General features: G+C 35.6%; 1 protein-coding gene across 1 annotated transcript; it reads right to left on the bottom strand.

The window, feature by feature from the left end:
• Nucleotides 1–9,634: 9,634 nt before the first annotated feature.
• On the bottom strand, nt 9,635–25,466 carry LOC107194840 (feline leukemia virus subgroup C receptor-related protein 2). The gene is made up of 9 exons (XM_015584545.1): nt 25,187–25,466; nt 19,787–19,968; nt 18,539–18,760; nt 16,641–16,865; nt 12,127–12,268; nt 11,473–11,678; nt 10,729–10,832; nt 10,429–10,539; nt 9,635–9,953 (listed from the first exon to the last, which is right to left on the bottom strand). Exons 2-9 carry the CDS (start codon nt 19,868–19,870, stop codon nt 9,692–9,694), a joined length of 1,356 nt encoding a protein of 451 aa, XP_015440031.1. The 5' UTR covers nt 19,871–19,968; nt 25,187–25,466; the 3' UTR covers nt 9,635–9,691.
• Between the last annotated feature and the right edge of the window lie 988 nt (nt 25,467–26,454).

Here is a 26,454-nt window from a genome sequence, read left to right as displayed (position 1 = left end):
TGCATTTATAGCCTATACGTCTCTGTGAAATACAATGAAGGACAAAACTTTCGTCAGATGTAACGACTTTTCTATTGTCTTTGGAAACCAATAAGATACTTAAGGGCAGAAAAAAATTCTTACTTTTGTTTTTGAGCAACCTTCTGAAATGTGATTTTGCATAAAAATGCGCAGTCTACTTATCACACAAAACAAGTAAAATATAAATTTGCGTTACACTTATAAATATTGCCTACGTGCATGCTTTCGTCATAGGCGATTTTTCCAAAGTTTGGCTTCGAATTTCGTAAAAGTTCATGATCACGATCTACGGCTTAATGTTCTATCAATGTCTTTCATACATGTACACCTAACGATTGAAATCGGCGAAAGCCAGGTGTGAAGCCACTCTTCGAGAACACAAACGAAAAAAAAAACCAGGGATCCATGTAACACGCACGAATTTTTCGGAAGTGTCCACGAGCAGAAAGGCGGACAGCCTATAAATTCACTTAGATGGAAGAAAAATGCAATTGTATGCGATAATATAGTTCCTGTATTATACATAAAATATACAAGGTGTTCCCAGGTGTACGTAAAAATATTTCAGGGGGTTGTAGCAGGGGTTGGAGTAAAACAGAAAATGGTCCACGGTAATTGTGTTTGAACTGCTTCTATTTTTTGAATGGAATACTTTTAACATTAAATAATAAGGTGAAAGAAAACTAAAGAAAAAATGGTAACAGATCGTATATAATATCGTTAATGGTATATTTTTTTTTTGTGCAATTTTAGTTCTTCTTATCGCTCCTTAAAATAAACGTGATATACCTGGGACAGTCTGTATATTTATATATAAATTATTATATATAGTAGGCTTTATATTATTATAGTAGTGACGTTATTGCGAACCAAAAATTACACGTGTCGCGCTAATTGATATCTGTGACGTAACTAATCGTCGATTCGAATGGGTGTGTATAAATCCTGATTTCTACGGAGAGTTCGCTGAAAAAATCACGATGGGATTCCGATTATATCCGATCGAGAGGCGTGTACCGGTAGTGTCGAACAGAAGGGACAATAAAGAAACCTAGCAGATAATTTACGCGCGTGTCTATATCTTTCTCTGTCGTCGACGACAAAACGAGAGGAAAAGGCTGCGAAAGTAAAGGAAAAGGGAATCGGTGAGGAATTATCGCGAAATTTTACAGACATTATTTTCTTTTTTTTTCCATGACGTTGAATTTTATTTAACAACAACTCTAACGGGAATCGAGAAAACGAACAATTACCAATTTTTACGAAGTGTAACATTAACCCTTTCGGACCACAATTGTTTCTTTCAAACAAAAAAAAAATAGTATTTTGCATATAGTTCTTTCTTGGATGTCAGAAAAAAAAAACAGAAAAAGAATTAAATAAAAAATTGTTCAACGAAGATTCATTAAATGATTCCTGAATATTATTTTCGATAATGTATCCATCTAACGATAAAAAATTAAACTGTACGATACGATGCCATATTCAATCTTCAGGCTCATAATATGAGTTATAAATGATAAGTTAAGGATTCCAAATGGAAGTTTTCGTAGTACCATTAATTAAATCTGTAAATATCGATTGAATCACTCAAATTATCTCGGAATTATTTTATAATTGATTAATTGTTTAATTATTTAATTGATTCTTAAATTGTAATGTTTATTATGTTTCACCTACGATTTCATATTTCTATACGTTATCTTCTGTCCATGACAACATAATGAGAGATTAAGAGAAATCCGCGTAAACGTTATTTATTCTAAATATTATTAAAGGACTTGATTTTTTAAGTTAGAGTGCGTTGTAATAAATTTTATATATACTTGTTTCGTTATTCGTGCTTAATTTATTCGATAAGTCTGCGTGATTGAATTATGAGATCGTTAGTATTTTTCGTAAATATTCTCGGCTAATTTATTATTGTAATACTCATCTCGGATATTCTTTTAATTCGTTGAATTTCTAGGTATACCGCGTGAGTCCTTGTATCTGTGCAATGACTATTATTTAAAATGTAACGTTTAAATTATTTAATTAAAACATAAAAAGGAAAATAAGTTTTAATTAAATTAAAGGAATTTCGAACGGAAATTTGAATTGAATTAAGTATAAAAATACCCTAAAATTATCAGTTCTTATGTATTGTTGTTGAAATAAAAACAAATCGCTTTTTAGTTTAACCACAATACATAATAATTGAAAATATTAAGGTGGTTTGTAAAAAATTTAGGAAAAATATTATAATGATTCGAAAACCTATGCGTAGAAGCAACAGAGACTAAACGGAAATAATGAAGCATCATTCTCTCGAATTTTACAAGAAAGAATTAAGCAGATGACGTAATGTATAAACTACCATAGCAAAAAGGATTACAGAATGTATTATATTACGGAACAGAATTACAAATATCGAAAACACAAGATAATTTATTTCCAATTCGACCACTCATCTAGTGAGAATTATATTCGACAAATGCAATTTCTGTATATCTTCCCAATACTTTCGTTCCGTAACCAGACATAAAATCTGTCAATTCATGAAGAAACTGCGGATTTTATGCATTTATAGCATCCACGAGTATTTGAAATATATTGTTAGCAAAAAGTTTCAAAAAGTAAAACCTGATTCTTATTTCATTTGGAACCTACTGCATTATGAAGGAAAAATTTCGTTCTGTAAACGAAATCACAAAATTCTATATTTGCATAAACATCTGCATACTCGTGATATTACAGAACCCATCGCAGGATAATGTTAATTAAATTGTAAACTTTCGGATAGATCCAAGGAACGAGAAACGAAATATCATATACACTTGAAATTCAGGTACAAGTATTCATGTTCGTCTTCTTTATTTCGAAAAAAAAAGAGCACATTGATAGCATAACGTTCCATTTCCAAAGAAACGTGTCTCGAACCTTGTAAACACCTGAAAGGAAACAGATAGAAAACTGACGAAAAATGGCGGAGCAGATTCGATTTCGATATCTTTCCGTTCTCCGCGCCAGTAGCCAAAAGTTAAGTGTCCATTTCAGAGTAAAGTTACCGCGAATTGTTCTCGAAAATATTTCTCACGAATGGACACACTTCTGAAATAGTGTGTCTAGATGTTCCTTAAATGGACACCCAGCTTAAATTAAAAGTGATCACACATCATTTTGCCAAACATATCCCAACATTACTGCACGACCCGTGTTAACGTTTGTATAATACATTTAAGGGGAGGAAAATGAACAAGAAATGGTAACGATGGCAAGAAGAGATACGCAAGAAGCTGTGTAAATGAACAATAAGCGTTTCGTTCGATTTCCACGAGGGGCTTTAATATTTTTAAGTTATCATCGTGATCGACACTAGAGAAAAAAAGATCGAAAAACTGAGAATAAACCGAGCAGGAGGTTTAAGAGATAGAGAAACGTATGTCGATGTACCCGCAATTAAACGTAACCGATCAATCTCACACACATACACGAAACACTGTGAAAAATGGTAACGCACAGTCGGAGGACGCCGTTTCTGCGAGAGACATTTAAAAAAAAAAAAAAAGAAAAAAAGAAAAAACGATACGGAGATTCTGAATGCGAGTACAGGATAGCCTATAATCATTAATTAATTTCTAAGTTACGAGAATGCTTTACCTAGGCGGTAACGAGAATGAATTAACTTATAAATAAAATAAATAAATTAAAACTGTATACATATTATATGTATTCGCAAGACTTGTGCGTCTTGTTATTATGTATATATACATATGTGTCTGTATGTGTGTATGTCGAATGTAATATATACATACATATACATATATATCAGTTAGCAACCTACATTCAAGACTGTGGAAAACATCATAGATGTATAAATGTTTAAATAAATTATTATAACGTGGCAATCAAGTGGGTTATATTGATTGTTTTCCGACTGTTCCTTTCGCCTGGATTCATTGATATGAAAATATCGTATATAAAAGAACGGTACACGTTAACAAGGGGAATGCTATCGAAATCCTTACTTTTTTTTTTAAATCTTCGAGCCTGTAAGAACTCGTAGGTAACATATATATTTTTTTGCATTTATTAGGAAGGAATAGTCCAATCTTTTTAGACACAGTAACCTTATGCCGCTAGTAAGAGAACGAGAAAGAACCTTTTGCAACCACGTAACGAAAACGGTAAGAAGTTTTGAAGACTGATAGATGATTTTAAAATACAAGAAAGGTAATTATTATCATAGTTGAATTAGCATTATTTGAAAGGAATAAGTAATATTCAAGTCAAGTTTTAACGAATTTATACACTAACAGTATTGCTAATTGTATATTTCCTTGCAATTATTTGCAATATAAGAAAACAAGTAAAGTAAAAGCATAGAACTATTCCCATAAAATTTATATAAATATTATTGTAAATTGCAAATTTCTCCACAAGTCGTAAGGGACAGTAAAATAATCCAGACGAATTGTTCATTAATCCGATGAATCCAATTCCTAATTTCATTTTCTCAAACATAATATGTATTAACAAATAAAAGATCATTTTTAAATATAGTTAACATTCCATTGAAAATAATCAAATCTCGGGTGAAATTTGCATTCTGGCACCATCTACAGGTCATTCGCTGAACCGGGAGTCAGTCGGGGTGGGGGTCCCTGATTCGCGCCTCCACCGGGAGCTCCATGACCCCACGCTCTACCACACGGAGTCACTGGCGCCACCTGTGGGGGTTCTGTGACCCCACGCTCTCAACACCCGGGGTCCCGGTCGTCTCCACCGGGGCTCTATGACCCCACGCTCTCACCAAACGGGTCCGGTCGTCTCCTCCGGGGCCCTATGACCCCACGCACCACCACACGGGGTCACTGGCGCCACGTGTGGGGGTTCTGTGACCCCACGTTCTCACCACACGGGTTCTCTTACGTATACGTTACCAATTCATGTAATTTTTAGAATATTGATATTAATTTATAAACCGAGACTATGAGTTTCACAAGTTTCGAGGTTGTTGATACAAGAATAAATTAAGATATCATTTTTATTAAAAATATTAATTACGTGCTTATTATTGTACTTATTTATACAAATTTCTTTAAGAAGAAATAAAGTAATAGGAATTGGGAGGTATATTCTGTTATGTATTTAGATGCGTCATCTTAAATACTTGGTCCACACTGTTCCATAAGTATTTATCAACACTGTTTATTTCTCCGTTCGTTTCTAACATTGCTACATACTAACAACATTATATAGACACCATTAAGATTTTCAAATCCTTGAAGCTTCTTATCGATATATATGCACATTAGACACGAGCATTAAATCGCGGATATATATTTATTGTCAACAATCACAGATATAGATATTCTCTGTAACATTCCCGTGCCAAAGTGTTCACGGGAAAACGAAAAATACGCTGTATTTACGTCATTTTATATACAAAACGAACGCAGAATAGAAATGTCGTTGGGAATTTACAATTAAAAAGTGCGGAAGACCGATAGATACGTCGTTGGTTGATTCGAGTTTTCGCTTTATTCTTTCCCTTTTTATCTAAATAAAAATGATCACTAACAAAGAATAATTCAATCGATATCGTGGAAATACAACAAAGATAAATGCTACTCGAGGTGGGACAGGAAAGGATAAAGCGACGATCAAGTTAGAATGAATCAACTTATCGAACTTAGAATGAAATACTTAGAACTATGAATAAAAATATCCTTGAACAACAAATTGCTGATACAGCAAAATTACTTAGAAGAGACTGTAAAATAAGCTGTAATCCTCCATGATAACTAGAATTTCCATTCTACACACGAAGTTTAAATATCCAAACACATCAACCGTTTCTTTTTTTCACTTCCAATGGGAAACCAATCTTCATTCAACTGGATTCAAAATGGCGGTCATCTTGGTTCTCTCGAGATCTTTGTATCAAGAAACACTTTTTTCCATTAACACGATCATGGAACGTTATGCAGATCATTTTACAATACAATTTCAACAAAGACAGACATCACGATACTGTTTATATTACATCAAAATATGACAACTATATCGTTCTCGCAACATCGTGGAATTGTTATATAACGCTCGATTCTCTGAAAATATATGTATAAGTATATCTATACACGCGATAATATGTAAACTTTTCAACTGTTCATGCCCTTCTTCGTTTCACTTTATAACAATTAATTGACTAACATTCCTAGAATTCCTCTGGAAGCTTCTCATAACGAGTTCACTGTTCTGGTACTAAAATCCAGTGAATTCCATTGATTAACACCTTCTCTTCTTATTAAAGTTCGTTCGACAAACTTTGCTAAACACTTGGAATGTTTCGATGCAACATTGTTCTCTAATGTACTACAGTGCCGATCAAACGTTTGGAATCACTTTACATACACAGATGTACATCACGAAACTGTTCTATGTGGCTCGACACTTGGCTTCTAACTAACCGTAAGAATAATTTATAACTTATATAATTCATATTTCATAATGATTACGAGAATATTTTAATTCGTTGGTAATACTTAACACGACGTGTACAAAAACGTTAGCGGCATCATCGAGGCAATGATTTCGTTGTTGAAAAAAAAAATCTGTAACGAAGAGTTGAATTCGATTTGAATTAGGCAGTCGAACAATGATATTATGTCGAATCAAAAGTGATTTCCATGGTAGATATTGAAAAGTTAATATATAATATTAATAATAAGTATAATTGAATTGAGTATCAATTATCAAGTTCAATGAAAAAAATGACGATATTAATTGCAGAATATTTTGGATCAATATACAGAGTGTACCAAAAAGATGAGTACCCCAGATTAACTCGGAAGAATGAAGTTTTAGCAGGAAATGTTTGATTCAAAAGTTTTAGGGTTTAAAAAGAGGCACCTGACGGTGACCTTGATCATGGTATAGGGGCCAAATTTAGAGGTCATTTTGAGGTCAATTCGAGTTTTTTAAATGGGAACCCCCACTTTTAGCGTCAGAAATGGAAAGAACGGAAAATTTTACGTTTAGATATGTGGTCGTATCCTTGGATCGAAATGACCTCTAGTACTATTAAAAAATCGAATTGTCCTCACAATGACCTCTAAATTTGGCCCCTATGTCATGTTCAAGCTCACCATCAGATGCCTCTTTTTTAACCCTAAAACTTTTGTGTCAAACATTCTTTGCTAAAACTTCATCCTTATGAGTTAATCTGGGATACTTATCTCTTTCATATAGCTTGTACATGTAAATTTGAAGAAGAAAAACGGAAGTCATTTATGATTCAACCTAACATCTATCGGCGAACGGAAAGCAAAGTTTGCGGCGGGCTAAGAAAGTTCTAATAATCTCTTCCTAAATTGGTCTTCGTGTACGTCGAGGACACGATAAATTTTTCCTGCTGCATTAGGGGAAAGTGTTCGCATATTTCAGAAGTTTCCGGGTCATCGAATTATTGAAAATCGTTCGACCAAAAGTGGACCATTAAACGCTCCCGCCCACCCCATTAACACAACCGAGGAACAAAGCACGTTACGTCATCCTTTGAACTTAATCTCGTCCACGACCTCGCTCACTTTTTTCCTCGAACTTAATAACAGTCTTTCTTTTCCTTTTTTATAAAATTACACAAGCTGCTCTAATCGATATACTGCATCCATAGATCGTCGATTTCCATAGAAATCGACATAAATTTATGAAATTCAAGAATATTGACCTTCATAATCTTAAAGTTCTCGAATTCTAAAATCGAGCCTCCTACCTGTTAATTCCGACACGTTTGATTCAACTAAATACACTTCTGAAACTATATATTGGATGTAGCAACAAGTAGAAAATAGCAGTACATAGTTTTTTTCCATTACGGAAATATCATCGTTTGTTTCTGCGTTTGATCAGAATGACGTTGATTAATGAAGGCAAATAACGAGTGACTATTGTGCCGGCAGTATGTTGGAGTTATTTCGAAGCAAGTACGGAATATTATAAAAAAGAAAATAGTGACTTGGTACATTTAACATTACACATTCGTTTCGTATCTTATTCACATACATTTGTACGCCCGACAATACTCACGGATAAATAAGAACGAGGAAGCACCTATCGTTTCCGACAACTATTTAGACTCTCTAGTCTCTTCGAGCATCTGGGATCGCCAGTACAACCGACTGTATGAAAATTATTGTGTACGCTCACCAACAAAAGTTCAAACGTGTACTGTCCACGATGATCATAAATTTGAACATTATATCTCAGACTGGTAATTATGCATAATTAATGTTGATTTCGCATGTTTTTATGTTTTTCAATATACACAGCATATATACGTTCCATTTCATTTAAGTGTTTCCATAACCAAACGACAAAAAAAAAATATTACAGTTTCTCTGGTTAATTGCTTTCTTCCTTGACTTTTGTTGGTAAATGTACATCAATTTATTGAACGCCCAAACGCTTCTTTTACTTATAATTAGCCGATGCACAGCATCTCGAAACATTTCGAAAGAACTTAAGGACTAAGAACATTATTATCATCAATATCACCGTTTCTGTTCCGTTCATGGTTCCACGAAAGACTACCCTCACACAGTTTCTGATCCTAACCTAACTTGTACTCACAGCAGTACGCTTAGCTACAAGAGTTCCCTCGTAAAATACTCCACGCGATTTCAGATCTTCAACGATGACCTACTGTATAAATATGAAGGTACTATTATTGTCTTCATCCGAAATTTGAGGCATTCATGGTCCAGTGTCATACATACAGTTGCCAGGTTTTCGTGTGTGAACTATATCCTCCTGGGCATACGTACTATCCTAAACGTTTCATTAGCATCGCAGTTGCCTTCCTTAAAAGACAAATAACGTACTTGATACTAGTGTACCATTCACTATCAAAGTGTATCCTGTTTACACCCAAATAACCATTTGCGTGCAGATTGGCAGCAGATAGTGATGATATTTGTCTAGATATCCATAACCATCTGCTTCCGGATTTGGCTTTGGTTTTGCAGGCTGAACCTGCTGACAGAATCGTGAAGCAGATTTGAGACAAATTGGCGGCAGATGTTGCAACATAATCTAGGTTAACTAACTTAAGTCAATTCATAACCTTATGTTGCAGGATCAGCCGACAATCTACGCGCAAATTGTTCATTGCAGATCCTGCATCAAATTTGTAGTCATTGTGGTTAAAAAAGCTTATAACAGACATTGGACAAAATTTGGCTGCGCAGGTTTGACTGACACGGCACGTTGGTTCAATTTTCGCCAACAAGAGACATTCATCTCATCGACTAGCTACATTGTTGAATCGTTTGGATAGTTATTCCAAAGCAACACAGCTTATATATTCATAAAATCTGAACAGTAACAACAGTATCTTCAACTTTCGAAAGAAAAACGATACGGATACTACTGCGATTCGGAATAATAATAACAGTAATAGTAGCCAACGAGGCCTCTATACGCTCTTTTCACGCAAAATACAGTATCTCGATATTTAAACATTCGCAGTACTGCCAACAGTCCATCTTCCTTCCCCAAGATTCATCTTTCGACACTCCAGACGCCAGCACGAATGAATCGAGAAGAGAATTTGCAAATGTGTTCCCGCCTCCTAACCTCACACTTCTATGGTCGCCATATTGGATCATAGAAGCGGAGGATCGTTTTAAAATTTAGCGTTCTGCCGTCGTAGATCATTCGGTATGATAGTCGTTAGGAAAGATCCGAGTGCTAGGGTGATGCAAAGAGCGATGTTCGCCCAGAAATCGCCCCAGATGTGAAAGAAGTGGCCGTAGAGGATCGTGAAGACAATACCAAACACTTGGCAGACCGCGTTCAGAAGGCCGGCGGACGTTCCTTCCGGTTCGGGGTACGTTAATTCCGCGGCGAACTCAAAGCCCACTGGTAGATAGCCGGTCATGAAGAATCTATGGATATCGAGTAACTCGAAATTCATTTGTTCAGGGATGTTCATTCAGTAAGTTTAGATTCAAGAAGAAATTATCTACAGTAGTACAGTTTTTTTATAGAGTGATTTATGGATACCCATAATTGAATAGAAATTAATATTTTCTGTGAAGAGATTCATTATGTTTAAAATAAAATTAAGAAATCATTGAATTAATAAAACTGGATTAAGGATTGTCTTTGATGTGCTCTTTATAACTGCAAAGAATGTAAATGTATTTAAATTCTTGCTTAAAATTTGCATTTAAAGAAGTCTCGTACTACCGATTGTCAAGTAATGTACCAGATACTGTCACTAAAGTGATAAAGTAGGCCTCTACTGTAGTGGACAAATGCAGTTACCGGGTTAATCACTCTTCAAATAAGACGAAGTCTTTATAGCGACAATTTCTATTAGAGTTTTAATGAACCGTTCCAATGATGTTAAACACTTACCCCAATAAACCGGCCGTCACATAAATGACGTATATTTGACTGCTGTCGAGGGTGAACGTGAAGATGATCATGCCCAGGAACGAAAAAAGATACACCCCGAGCGTTGTTTCTCTGTGAAAATGTTTATACCGTATTAACAGATCAATAATCGTATAGAATAATTAATTTAGTTGGAATTTTGAAAAACGCTATCTACGACTGCTTGTAGTTTTCTCATGAACAAAATGCAAAAATGTAATTCCAATTTTTAAGTGTTCTACTTCAACAATGTCATGGGGTGTCAAAGAAACATATATTTACTTGAATTTATGCGTTTTGTCGAGAACAATGCCGCACACAACCGATCCCAGCATTCCGGCGCAGACAATAGTTAGACCTATTCTTCCGGCGTCCTTCTCGTGATGCTGTAACAAACCCAGATTGTTAATTTAGAAAAAGAAATTAACATTGATTAATGTTAAGTATCTCTGATCCCAGTTTATCGCATTTGGGAAACAGAGAATTCTTTCCGTGAAGATCTTGATTTATTTACTGGCTCTGAACAATCTTTCAGTTACCATTTTATTGTTCTCTCTTGTATTTTCTAGTTATGTATGTGTTTCACTTATTTTAATATTCGTAAAATTTTCTCTTGTATTCTAATGAGAATTATCTCCTAAAATAAATAAATAAATAAATTTAAAGAACTTCGTGAATTATTTTTCATGCAACATTCAATCACCAGTTACCAAAGAAGTTCAGAGATTTCCAATTTGACTGATCTCATAAGTTACTAAAAATAGAAAGCAATTCGTCACTGATTATTACTCTCTTATTCGACAATGTATCGTTAATAAATAAAAAGAAGATGATACAAAACGAGAGACGAATGGTAATTTTGACCTCAATATTACGAACCACAGCGTGATTAAAGGCACGTGGGACTCACCTGGGAATTTGTTCTCCGTTCGCCATTTACAATTATCATTTCATTCAAGTAACGATGAACCGAATTTGATTAATAAACATTCGTCTCCTGTAGAGAGGAGTAAGATTGATGCTCACCGGGAAATATTGGAGAACGATGTGATTCAGTAGGGTGCTGATCGCGTAGAAAATACCGACGTTGATACCGTAGCTGAGCAGAAGCAACAAGTAACCGACGTTTGTGACTAGCTTTTTTACAGACTGGAAGAAACTTTCCGTGGACTCCGCTTCACGTTGCACCGCCTGGGCTGGGCTCGGTGGCAGCGGTGGTTCAGACTTGAAGACTGCAATAAACGTGTACAGAGTCGATTAGTTCATTAAAATCGTATCAACCATATGGCGACCGATGCACAGTGTGGTATTTTACAAATCTAGCTAAACTAAATTTATGGAGCACCACTAATAAATTTTAGACAAAAACATTCAGAACATAAGTTGTAGCTATTGTAATTGCCTTTTTATTAGACACAATTTTTTTTGGTTAATATAGTCGCTTTAAATAATATAATAATAATTTGTATTATTTTATTCGGGTGAGTTCAGAGAATTATTTCGTGTCAAAAGCAACCGAATAGCTTACTATAAAAGCACAAAATATTAACTAAAATCCGAAATAATTCAAAACGTGGAGTTCGTCACGTTGGCATCCGATCGTCTCATATAATTAGTTGAAATAGTTATTTTCGTAACAAAAAGTCCTGCTTAGAATCGAGTTACGTAGAAATCACGTACAGAGGAGTATCATGATCAGGATCATCGTGGTGAACGCTGCCACGATGTAGAACATGATTTGGAGTCCACGACCGATGACCGATGGATCGTTGCTGCTTGGAACCAGCATCGGAGGAAAGAGGAAACCAATGGCTATTCCCAACTGTAAATTATTAAAAAGAAAATAACAAAATTTACACACATTCAGGCGAAGTAAAAATAAAAACAATTGCAGAAATACAGACTGAATTATTTATTCAACACGTTATTGTTAGGGATGAATCGATACAAGTAAATACGAGTTCATTACTTGATACTTTTATTTCGTTATCTTAACAGTATCCATTCAACCTTAGTTATTGTTACGTCCAAAATTGATTGACGCGTGTATCGTTAAGTCAACGGGAAATAAATGGCTATTTGAGTATGTCAATCATACAGCTGTGACTGCCCATAATTCGAAAATATACAAAAATTACATATATTCTTTCGTGTACTTTGTGAGTATTGAATAAAATTTTTATGTATTCTCGTTATCTTGGCTTTTATCATCCTTTCCTGATAAATTTTTTCGTAATGTTTGAAATAAAATTATCGGTTCGGACGCTTCATTTGGCCGAATAGATGTGACAAAATACATAATAGGTGTACCAAGAGTTGGTTGCCATGGTTCAAAAGGGTCTTGACTGTGAAAAACGAAAATTAATTTAACTTAAAAATTCAAGTCAAAGGGTAATTAGTAAACTACGGATTTTATGCATTTGTAGTCTACAGGGTTCTGTAATATACAATAGAGGCGAAACTTTCAGTACATGCAACTAGGTTTTCCATTTTATTCTGAACCTAATATGATACTTTTGAAAAAAAAAGAAATTCGTACATTTACTCTTGCCTTTATCTATTACTTTAGAAAAAGTTATTTTGCATGAAAATTCGCTGTCTATGTTGTAATGAAGATTAAAGTTTGCAGAATGAACAGCATGATAATCTACACAATCTGTACAGAATGTATAAAGCTACAGACATAAACGATGATTCGTAGTTCATTTTTCTCCAAACTTGACATTAACACTAGAACTACCAATGTAGTCAAAATGAATGGTGAGTATATTCTTATAACGATGATTAAAATGTTATAAGCATCCATTTTCTCAGATCTTTTACAACCTTTATTGCAATAGGAAGGTGAAGAAATTGGTTAATTTATAAATTTGTATGTTTTTAAAAGTTTGTCCCGTTTGTCGATCCGATAGAAACACGGTTATCGTCGGTATTTCTAGTGTTAAAAACTGGATTAATATATTTGTCAAGAAGAATTATTAATGTTTATAAATTTATTTTTATGTAATCTGTGCAAATTTGAAGAGAAATGGTCGAGGACAGTATAGCATGCATTATGGGTCTCGCTCTTACTTCAAGGAAGTAAGAGATCAATTATTCTTTTCAGCCCATCACGACCGATTCCAACGAGAGTTCCGCTCTCGAAACCTCGGCGAAGTTCTCTAACACGCTGAAAGTATCGTAATCGACAAGGTTAATAAACCTATATAGCCTCTGCGGTTTCAGGCTTTGAGCTTACGTACGAACAATCATGAACGAGGCAACGACGCCAATTCAGATAGCTGCCACTTGTTATTTTAAATCAACTTGTCGATTTCAAATCAATCTCAAAGTCGAATCGCGCCTTTATTCGAATTAAACCACGTATACATCTACTGATTTTTATTCTACACAATTACACAACGTATGGTGCTGGTGTAGAAGGATACTGTAAATCGACCTTAAATGAAATCGAATGTCAAATCTATTTCGATATACACTATAATTCAAAAGTGTATGTCAAATGATTGAAAAGAGCTATTTTTATTCATAATTACGACCATAAATCATTATTGAGTTATTTATTGAAAATTCCGCAAAGTAAAATGTAAAATGATAAATCTTTCTTGGGTATAAAGGAAGTTTCGCTACAAAAACTCTTTTAATTGGAACTTGAAAGTATTACTTATAGTTTCACGTTAGAAGCTATTTTGTATTGTTAATCTGTGGGTAACTCTTTGAATCTCAATGTTAACAATATCTTAAATAAAGACGAATCAGTTATAAATTGTGCCAAGTAGAATAGAGCAACTCGTATTCAAACACCCATTACAAGAATACAGTAAATCCACGATGAGTGTTCGAAGGCTCCTCGGTACTAAATATTAAATATTTCATAAATTAATGGCCATATGCGGCTGAAACAAATTTTATTGGCTTCAGAGGTCCAAACCTGGAGCTCACTGTAACTGAATCAGAGATTCCATTGGCAAACGAATATTTCCTACTGATATCGAGGTACCATCAGAGGAACGTATACTTGCATAAATAAATAAGAAACTGAATTTCATTGAAAGATAAGGTCGAGATACGTAACTGTTCTTTCACTCTTCTAAAAAAGTCTATCGAAGTAACATCCATTTGTTCGTCCAACAGTGAATCGTGTTCAACGACAATATTTGTTATATAATTTCTAATATAAAATATTAACTTCGAGCGTTTGAATTTCTAGAAAGGAAGCAGAAAATGAAACGAATCACGATGGATTTACGTCTCGAATGGATCACACGGACGACGGGGTCACCAGTAATGGCAGCGGCCTCTGAAATATGGCCGTTTAATTCGCTGGATTGGGGGGAGGGCGTTCGAGCCCCCGTCACGAAATTAAACGTGGGTGCACCGTTCGGCTCCGTTTCCCACATAATCACCCGATCAACCCGGTTTAAACTCGCGCGCAGGACCCTGTCTCTCGAATTAGAAATTTTCGCCGACAGGTAGTGTGCACTCGAGTCCCATTTACGTTCATGAGCGTGGACCGGGGGGATCCACTCGTTCATAGAGACAGATGACATCCCTTGAATTATATTATTTGTCGCTGGTCAGGCGCAATTTAAACGGAGACGGTTATTTCTGTCTGCTCGTGATTGATGGATTTGGCGAACGCAGGGACCAAAAGAAATGGGCAAATTCATTGTATCTGGATTACAAAAAAAAAACGTTTCGAATAACGAATAAAAAATAAAAACAAGTACTTCGCTGGTTTAATTGATAATATGTGGAGATTCTAATTTTTATAATAAAATAATACTTCTTCGAAAGAGAAGAAGAAACTTGTTATAAATGTATAGAAACTTGGTGAACTATCATTTTATGTTATTAACTGTTTAAATGTCAGGATGACGCTGTTAGATAATTGCTGCTTTGCATTATGTGTCATTCGAACGAAATAGTATCCAACTGTGGACCAAAGTGTATCTTCAGGGGCCACGAATTGAACCCGTTCATGTGCCAAAGTGGATTGACTCGAGAAATGAAATTAACTCGACAGAAATTATGTAAGTTGATTTTAAATACAAAAAGGTTGAACATCAATTGTAAATGCAATTTGGCACCTAAAATTTGAAAGAAAGAAATTCAAAAAGTGAAGTTTGGCACTTTGGTCTTGTGAACGCGGTGGCAACTCGATTGGGGTCACTTTCAGTCGATTTAAATATTTCAGATGGAGTTATTTAGACCCCGTCACACGTTCTGACGTTCTTAAAATTTCATGAAGTATATGGTATGTTATATAGGGTCGAGCGGAGAATTTAGAATGAGATTTTTTTACTCGTAAAAACCTTAGTTTCCGAGGAAATTCAATTCGATCTGGCGGGTACGCGAGCACTCGACTATCACACCGCTTAAAAAAATTACCGTTACGAACCCCAGTTGCTTCTGTTCATATTTTTACGTCGATAAACTGCGATAGTGTCGCTATTCGCCGTCAATCTTGTCAGTAGAGATAGTAACGTAGAGAGGTAGATGTATTTACGCGTATTCGATGAACTTTTAGATTCAAATTCAATTCTTTGAAAAACAAAGCTTCTTGCGAGTCAATTTTATTCGATACTTTCGGTATAATTTTGTTGAACCTATTCCATCCTGTATGTTAAACCCTAGAGTTCTATGACAGAGTCACCAACGACCCCAGTCGATGAACAATTAAATTCTATTTTGTTAAAAATGAAGGTTTTTACAACTCAATTTTATTCAATATTTTTGCTATATTTTTATTGTACCTATTCCATCCTGCATGTTAAATCTTAGGGTCCCATGACCGGGTCACCAGAGTGTATCTCTAGAAGTAAGCATCCAGAGTATATCTTTCTGTATTAGTCTACTGAAATTGATCAGCATCACCTTATCATGGTATTAAACCGTATCGACTAATTATATATTATTAATATAGAGCTTGAGGTTTAAATATCATATTTCCAAAATCTAAAACTATATGAAACGTTCAAATAAAAAAATTATTTTCAATCTAAGTATGTATAATCGTTTTTTAAATTTTTTCTTTAAAAATATTGCGGAGTTGCTGGTTTCCCATGATAAAAAAAGCTTGTAGTGCAAAGGGTTAATGGTACGAGAGTACTGAAACTGAAAGGAAAATGGTTGGGGCCACTAAAAAGGCTCATTGAAGAAGTTTCAGAGGAGGGGTGCAGGCAGTGACTGACCTGATTTCCAAAAACGCCGATGCTGCACGCGCTGCTAACCTGATCCGGACCGAACCAAACGGCGGCCAGACGGGCTGGAACGGACAGTATGAAGGTCTGGCTGACGGCGACCACGGTTTGCCCGACGAACGTCAGCCAGAACAGATCCTGATTCACGCTGAACACCTTGATCCACGCGCCCAGGGTGTTACCGATCGCTCCGGCCAGCGCCGCAAATTTCAACCCCTGAAACGAACATTTCTTGCCTTTAAAAGCCCCATAGTCAGTGGGCATTTGGTATGTCTTATAATAAAAAAGTGGACTTTGATTTGAAAATTTATGCATATTTCGATCGAGAGTCTCAAGATAATTCAAGATATTCTAGTGGGGGAAAATAGATTTATATGGGACGAAGTAATTACTTATTAATAGACAGTGAATGTTTAGGCAGATATCGATTTTTAAAGGTTTATTTATGGAAACTAGAATCATAAAAATTTGTTTATTGTAGTACGGGTTCTATCAGGTCCCAAATAAATTATAATTGTACGGTTGAAAAGAAGAAATTATTGAATATAACAGAACAAAGTGTAATCAAAAACAAGGAGCAACTATTTGATTACTGTAATTAATCCTAATGGAATCGTCTCCTTCAGTCAATAATATCCAACGGTTCAATTCATTAATTCGTTGATCACGACTCTATCTGTCGCGAGGCGGTTCTCCGAATCTCAAAACAGAAAACTTTTCGAGCATTTAATCGAATTAATTTGTTGACCGATTAATTGGACCGGTTACGTAAACAATGATCGAAGAAAACAAATACACGGAATAAAGTTCAAGTTTCGATTCGAACGTCATGGCTCTTGATAATTCGTTTAGAGAGACATTGTGGACATCGAATGCAATCTGTTGTTTAGTGCTGATTTTCTTGTCTCTTATCGAACTGCCTTCGAACGTAAGCATTGACGCAGGTGCGACACGTTCCACAAGATTTCGTTTGTGTGAAGACAGACGTTAAAATTCGATTAGATTGGCGCGATCAAAAGTTTGTTAACTCGCCAGATGGATGTTTATGGCAATCTTTAATCGTCTGTCAACGAGTAAACATTCCTTTCGAGAAATGTCTGCGTTCGTTGATAATTCGGATTGGAGAGATACAAGCTAATTTGATTTAATAATTATTTTGCAACGAATATGTTGAATCGATCAAGAAATACTATCAAATCCCACGGTCGACAATTATCGATAGATTGCAACTGTCAATAAATACTTATAGTATATAGAAGATTTATTAAATACATTAACTTTAATATATTTATACATATTAGTATTTGTTAGTATAACAGTTTTATGTAAGTACATCTATACTAATATAGGACTAATATACTAACATAAAACTGATATACTAACAAATACTAATATGTATAAATATATTAAAGTTAATGTATTCAACAAATATAATAATAATAAACGGTTTCTAGGAAAACCAACAAAATTTACCTAATCAATCAAAGACAACAGGATAAATTTTCATAAAATAAAAATGCACACTGTAATGGAAATTCCTCTGCAAGCATTACTCGACAATAACCGAAAGTTTATTTCATCGACTTTTATTAATATTTTCTCTCTAATACGACACACGTGTAATCGATCTAGAACAAACACAGCCATCGAAATGTTTCCAGTCGTGTCATAAACGATCAGGAGGGTTCACCAATGTCTGTTTTGAAATCGATACTATATATCCGGGAACTTCTGAATAATCGAAGGTGGACACGGGCTCGGCTGTTATCAATAACGATCTATATTTGAACGTCCGAACGTTTCCGCGATTAGAATTATTAATGTCCAGAGATTACGTAAAAGGATCTGATTACCTGTCGATAGAACGAGATTCGATAGATCGTACTTACGAATTTGTCGAGGAGATAGCTCGCCGGAAATATGAATGGAATGTACGTTATCATGAATATCATACTGGTCATGTCCACCAGAAAGCTGGACACTTTGTAGTAGTCCATCACGATGTTTGCGATTATGCTGTATTGGATCCATTGCATCGCGTTGCTGGCACTGTACAGGATGAAAATCACCAGGATCAGCCATCGTCTCCTGTACACCTTTGTCTCGACTACCTGCACAGAGACGATCGAAACGCACACCTGTTACTCGAATTCCACTCTCACAAACCGATTAGTCACGCTTCGCATAACTGCAGTGTACGAAGTAATTATATCTGGACGAAAAATATAACGATTTTAAACGATTTTAAACGACAAAGTGAAAATATTTGTAAATGTTCCTTAACCCTTATCCCTTGTGTCAATTTGACACATTTTTCTCCTAAAAAATAATGTTATTCTGCCATGTATACCATTATATGTCATGTAATCTACACATAAATACAACGAAATAATTCTTTGGTAATTTTTATAACCTAAAAATTTAATTTTTATTTCTTTGGTTATCTTTAATCGCGTTATATCATTATGCGTGTAGGTAAAGTATAACTGTACTATAAATTTTTCAATTGATAATAGTCACGCGCATTACCATAAGTAGAACCGACTGGTAATGGTCAGACGCGCAACTCAAATATCGTTCGAGTGCACGCGCGTACGTACGCGATAAGCTTTCATCGCCAGTTCAATTTAGGTAATTTAAAGTTTGATTTTATGAACAACTTCCGTTTTTACATAGAATTATCTATCTTCACGAAAAAAATGAAATTCGGAATAATAAAGTTACAGTTACAAAATCGGTATGGAAATGATTTCGATTTAACCCTCAGACACCACACAATAGTGCGAATTTCCACCAGCAAAACATTGTTCCGTTTATAACATTCTATACAACTAGCATAAAGGCTTGCTTCCATTGCGATAAAAAATTATTCCTTACTTTTGCAATCGTTACCATTATATACCATATGTATAGTCATTAATTTATGAATTATTTAATGTGCAATGTCGAGAAGTCTTTGAGCACTCATCGAAGATTTACTGTAGTATGCCAGAGACTGGGTAAAAATGACTAAAATTCCTTCAGTATGGAGGTTTCAGTGAAGAAAAATCCTATCCTCCCCACCCTGCCTCCAAGGGGCTCGAATCTCTTTTCTAAAAAGTTTCCTCCACGTTAAAAAAAAAAAGGTGTTCAGTCACCTGGGTCGGTTGAACGCCGCTCTCGATGGCCTTAACGTAATCCGCGGAACTTTTCGTCATTTTCGTCTCCCGTCCTTGTTCCATAATCCCTAAAATTCTCGCCCCAAACGCTATCCGTCGCTTTCGATCTCTTCTCCTCTCTGTCCGATCAACCACACAATTTTTCCAGTCGAGTACGCCGCCTGCAAGGGCAACACGGAACCAGGGAAACAAAAAGAAGAGCCGTATCGCTGTGACGGATTTTTTTTCCTCGATGGACGAACGATCCAAAGGGGAAACTGGTCCTCGAGATTTCGCTGGTGGTTACAGCACAGTACAGTCGGAGCTTCGAGACAATCTTAATGATTTTTCTTTGCCAGGTCTGTTGCTTTAGATTACCAATTAGCGACGCGAAAGTCTTTCTACTTTCAGGGTCTCGATGAGAATGTTGTCAATGTTTGGGGGTGTAAGTACGTGGACAATGGGCGTGCGACGAATGGGGAAAGAAAATGTTACGGAGGATCCTAGAAAGTTGGAAAGTTGGAACGTTGGAAAGTTGGAACGAAAGTTGGAAGTAGAAGAGAGAACGTTTTTTTACTGTGACACGAAAAAATGTCAAAATTTTGTGTGTGTTCTGTAGTCCATCTAGCCTTTATTAATTCATTAGGACAGAATTTTACGTTAAAACAATATTTAAGTCGCAATTTTTATTTCAATGAATTAACGATATTGAAATCTGTTCTTAGTGTTGCAGTTACAAAAGAGAATTTCAAAGATTTTCTTACTAATTACCTAAAGTTTCGATAAACCAATGGATTACTGTACTTTCGGGGCGTGTGGATCCAGTGGATTTAAGATCGATAATAAACGACGTAGGATCATTATTAGACTACGGATTTTCATTCATTTATAACGTCCCCTGACTTGCAAAATGTAGCAAAATAAGGATTCCAATAAAATTTAATATTATTTATGTATTATTATTATCATATTAAAATCCACAGTATAGAAAAGAAATTTCTATGTAATTTTGTTTTTTCTATATTAGTGTAAAAAATTATAAATTTGCATAAATATCGGCAGTCTAATCACAATCGTTGAATTATATCAAAGTATATCTTACGAATTTACAGAAGACACTTCTTACGTAAAATTTCACGGAATAAATAACACGGATCAATCGATCAGATTACGTTTATCTGTTTCGAAAGATAATTCGATTATGCTTTGATTTAATAATCGCGCTGTCATTACAACGCCGTGACATTATTGGTTAGAGAAACGACCAGTTTAGATTGAAATCAATAAGAAAGGTGAATATCTTTTGTGTTTGACAAATAGTCACTGTTGGGCCAAAAATCATTATCCATCGAATGATTAACTAATTACATTTCAATAAGCTTTGAAATAGATAATGACTTTTGGTCCACCCTATACATAATAAAATTTCTGCAAATATTCTGATAAACTTTTTATGGGTTAAAAGTCACTAAACATAGAATGGTTTTCGAATACTTCAGTGACACTTTAATAAGCTTTGAAATGGATATATGGTGACTTTTGGTTCACTCTGTATACATAGAAAAATTTCTACAAATATTCTGTTAGACTGCAGAAAATTGAAACTTGCACCAGCAGATGTTCATTAAATATGTATACATATAGGAATTCGAGATAAGAAATGAAATACAATATGAAAAACAAATGATAAGAAATTCATTACAAGGATGTAAATATTGAAACTTCTCGTAGCTGCACGTGCCAATGAAATTGGATCGAAGTCTGAACATTATCTTCGACAGTTTATCGAACGTAATAATTGCCCCTGGAATGCGTTTCATGATATTCAGCGATGATTGACGGCGCTGTTTTCATTCATATCGTTTGAATATTAATCGCGCGCACAATGTCGTCGTGAACGTTACAGCGTTAACTGTTCCGCAAATTTTTTTTTCATGAGCTCACCAGTACACACTTCCGAGTAGAAGAATATAAATATCGTCTGGCGATAATTGATAAAAATACGACCACGAGTAATAACGTCCGGAAAATGCTGATCGCGTCTTGTCTACAGGTGTTAATCGTAGAACAGACAATAAAGAGTGATGCAAGTCTTATTGGAATGGAATTCTTTGAACACATTAACACTGGTAGAACGAGTGAAAAATGACCAATTAACGTATATTTGGTAAGTATTTTGTTTTATCACGTTCTGGTTATTATTCGCGTTCCCCAGGTTCGATATATGCAGGTGTGTCTCAGTTAACTTGATCGCCTCGAATAATGACTTAACGGTACACTTTATGAAAATTTTGAGCCGTAGAACTTAAATGGCATCAAGGGGCACATCTTATAAGGTACGTGCTTTTTTTGTGGGTGGAGGCATTAACAGAGATTTCAAGGTTACCTTGATTTTTTGTAACGGAATGACCTATTCTTTGGACCATGGATCGATAAAGTATCAAATTCTGAGTAAAAATGTGTTGACCTTCATACGTGCTAAACCTAACAGTTAACGAGATATTTACAAAACAATTTTTAATATGTAGTTACTATCTATGGGTGCTCGAACTGATACCTTCAGCTTCAATACAGCGATGTCAATGGAGTGATTATTTTGTAAATAAAATGTTTGTTTTCAATAATACTTCATTCAAATAATTTATGAGGTAGATACAGATTCCATTCTATCCACTGTTAAATAGTCAAACTAAAATGAAAATTGAAATCTCATCGAACTCAAAGTCTCTATTTTCTTCCTGATGAAAAAAAACTTTAAATTCACACTTTGACGAATTATGTTTTTTGCATACAAGTATTATATAGAAATTGAATACCTCCACCAACGACTCAAGTGAAAAATAATAATAAATTAACTCAAGTGTAAATAAAAAATAGAACAAAAACGACTTAAAAGATCGTTAACAGTTCTATTTTAATTACGTTTCTATGGATTCGTAAAATTCACTCTCTACCGATGATATATCCAAAAGATCGATCCTTCACTCCCATCATGAAATTTTCTGTTTGTTCTTCGATCTCTTGTATCAACACTCATTAACCCCTTGCCTTATAACATCGAGTGAGGCTCGTGGCGACGATGTCAAAATAGATTCAACAAACATAAATATTATTCGTTTTCTTTGAGTCAAAGTGCAATACTAGTTTGACGATATTAATATTTTACTTATAGGGTAAATGTACAATTGCGATAAGTACAAGAATTTCTTTTGTTTCTGGGGAACTATTGACGATAAAGTAATTCTGGAGACTGCAGACATCAAGAAAATTATTGGGCAAGGGGTTAATAGTCCTTTCGTTACCTACTAGATCTGCTCGATCGTTTGGAGAACAATACCCAACTCTTTGGACCGAAGAAGGATCCTTGAAAGGTCGACCTCCCGAGCGTCGCGAGTTTACAGGAAATCGATCGTAATGTCGATCGCGGACTCAGCGCGAGTTCCGTTCGGAATTCGAGGTTTAAAGGTCAAGGATCGTGGGGGTTGGAGTTATGTGTCTGACGTGAATACGTTAAGCAAACCAATAAGAAATCCACTATTTCTCCACGAAATTAGAATCAGTATTTATGAAACTTTAGGATCTATAATATTGCTTCACTTACATTTGTAATTATCTTTCAACGTCCTCCACAATTTTCACTCGTAGAATCGAAAAGATATTTCTAAAGGGTCAAACACCAGTTCGATGTTAAAAAGTACCACATCTTGGGGAATTTATTTCCAAGTGACAAAAACACTTTTTTTTGAATTGACAATTCTTCAATAAAAAAACAGAGATATTCAAATAGAATTTAATATTTATATGTGGTGATCGAGAGTATACGACTGGAAGCTGTATGTCTTTCTTGAAACACACCGAAAACAGTATTATTAATCGACAGCAAGTGTTAATAAATACGTTTCTTCTCGCCACTGTATTTCGTTTTGATTGGATTCTTTGAGTTATCGCAGCGAAAACTTCGTTAAACCTGTCAGATATCTCAAAGGAATCGTTCGAAATATTCGATTTCCTATTTCGAAGCGAGATAAGTCCCCGACTCGCTTCGTAAATCCGCCGAGTTTCCTTCGAGACGAGATGTCGATGCATCTGTCTGTCACGGAATTGGAAACAAAGCTTTATGGAATTGCAAAATTTCACGGCGCGACAAATCATTTTTTACGATGATGAGAATTCTCGAATCGAAAACAAAACATTGTATTTCTTTCTTGTATCGTGTTTTTCGTTTTTAAAGGGGCACCCTTTTGGAGTTTTCGCGATGAAAATGGACAGGGAACAGTTTAGACAAAAAAATATCGATGTGGATCGTACGACTTCGAAAAAAAATGCTTCAAACGTCGCTAATTGGTTGCCGTGCAAATAAACGCTGTCCGTGAAATGAAAGAATTTTTTAATATCCGGAAGACCAGTTTTTTTTTAACGAGTTCCATTATGGTAGATTCTGTGCGATTCAAAATAATTAGAGGATCCACTACTTGGAGATAATGAACGAAGGGACTTTGTAAAAATATTAGAAAGGCAGACTCCTTGGAGTTTTCTCGATGTATAGAATATTTTTCTGAGACTCAATATAATCGAATAGTATCGACTAGTATCAATACAATCGAAATAGTAATCCTATCCATGTACCAAAGAGTTTCCCGTTAAAATAATAAAAATAAAAATAAAAACAGTAATAATGGTAAAAATATAATAATTCGTCGCCCGAGTTCTTATCTGTACTAACTAGATTTTTAAAAAAAAATTTAGTTAATCAATCTACGTGCGTCTCATTGGTCCAATGAATATAAATTCACCATAATATAAAGAAAATTCAACCTAGAAAACAACAAATATTTTTTAAAGTTCGAACCTTGAAACTTCGAAAGTTATTTTCTCCAAATGGTTGTATCTCCAAATATTAATAACAATTAAAAATTTATGTTGATATTAATATTGTAATAAATAGCTATTCAATATATGATATTATAGTGAGTTTGATTATTTCACTAATTCTCTGCTTCGATAATATTAAACTTCGTAAACTTTAAACTCAGTTTTTTCATTTCAAAAACTAGTGCATATAGAACAATTATTTTTATTCAAGACTAGTTAATAATTTATGTCTAAACGCGCCTAACAATTATTATTAATTTCAATACCCACAAAACATCCGTTTTCTCATTATTTCGAGCAACACAAAAGACAATATCCTCAAAGGTGACCCAAGAATCCCTTGCAAAGGTCATCTTTCCGAACAATATACCATTCAGCTCCACACAAATTCCTTCCTTTCCAATAATCCCTACTCGTCATCCTCCAATTACACACACCCCAGAATTCCTGCCCTCGTTCATTATCTCTCACCGAAGCAACAGCCCAAGGAGCGTCTCCGCGCCACGAAAACATCGAAAACCGACTTACCTCCAGCTGAAGATCCACCGATCACGATCCCCCGATCGCCCAACGAGAGACACCCGTCCTCTCTACCCTCAGTTCTCCCTGTCTCATAAATAACAATCGCCCATTCGATCCACAAAAAAAAAACCGTAAATCTAAAGATCCTACACTCTCCACAAAAGGCCGCGAAACGTCCACGTGGATCGCGATTCACACCGGTGACGGGCGACTAGATCAAAACAGATCCACCGAATCGTCGATCAAAAACCCTCCGTGAAATCGTCGAATGATCGATTAAACAAATTCCTTCGACCTTATTCACGTGTGTGTCTACACAAACCACGTTTGATCGTTAAACGATTCTCGACCAAAATCGATCGACCCAACAAAGGTCATGAAACAAACGATCGACGTACGATTCGTGAGTTTCCAGGTGAATTTTAACGAGTTACTACTTTTTATCGAAGAAAATGATCCACGGTCACCGTATGGAAGGAGACGGATGCAAGAGATCCCTTGTACCAGCTTCCGGTTCCGTTTTCTATCCAGTATTATCGATCGTATGTTCGGCGGGGTTCACACGGCTCAGGCCACGGTTCAAGGAACAGATGATGTATGATATGTGTACTACTTGTTAACTGCACGAATGTTTCTCCGTCATGGCTCCCAGCAACCGACTACGCGACATCCGTGTCCACGGACCGCCGGACATTAACTAAATCCGAATGGATTCGGCGCGGCTCCGCGAACCACCTACGTCCTTCGGCCGATGATAGCGGGCGGCCTGTGTGTCTCTCTCGTCTCTGGCGCGCATCGTCCGACAAACGGGGGCCGCCCATTGCTTCTGCGCGGGAGTCTTCGACGCTGGATGGTTCCGAAACATAACGCCGCGAAGATTAGACGCGGACCGATAACGGATCGCGTATCGTCGTTTCGACCGATTTTCATTGGTTACTTCTTTTTTCGAGACTAGGTCGATTTTTTTGGTGGTTTCTTAACTCCTTGCCATCTGATCCCTTTTAGGACTTCGTTTTTAAAAATTATTCTATTGTTTAATATTTGCCTAGATGCAATGGAATTCCATTCTTATGGCAAGTGGTACGTTTATTATGAATCTTAAATGTTAATACCAGATGTGACGTTGAGTATGATTAGGCAGGTGGTTTCCTGAATGGTATTCCTGGGTTCTAGTCACGGGTGTAGAGGTTTAGGTGGAATATTCGTTGACTGTCTTGGAACAGTTGGATGTCCATGTTTCGTATTTATTAAGGTACGTTGTGTTCGGTGGTTCG

This window comes from Dufourea novaeangliae, unplaced genomic scaffold, assembly GCF_001272555.1.
Source record: "Dufourea novaeangliae isolate 0120121106 unplaced genomic scaffold, ASM127255v1 scaffold8, whole genome shotgun sequence".
NCBI lineage: Eukaryota > Metazoa > Arthropoda > Insecta > Hymenoptera > Halictidae > Dufourea > Dufourea novaeangliae.
The sequence above is the reverse complement of the archived record's forward strand: the minus strand, read 5'-3'. Positions and strand labels throughout refer to the sequence as shown.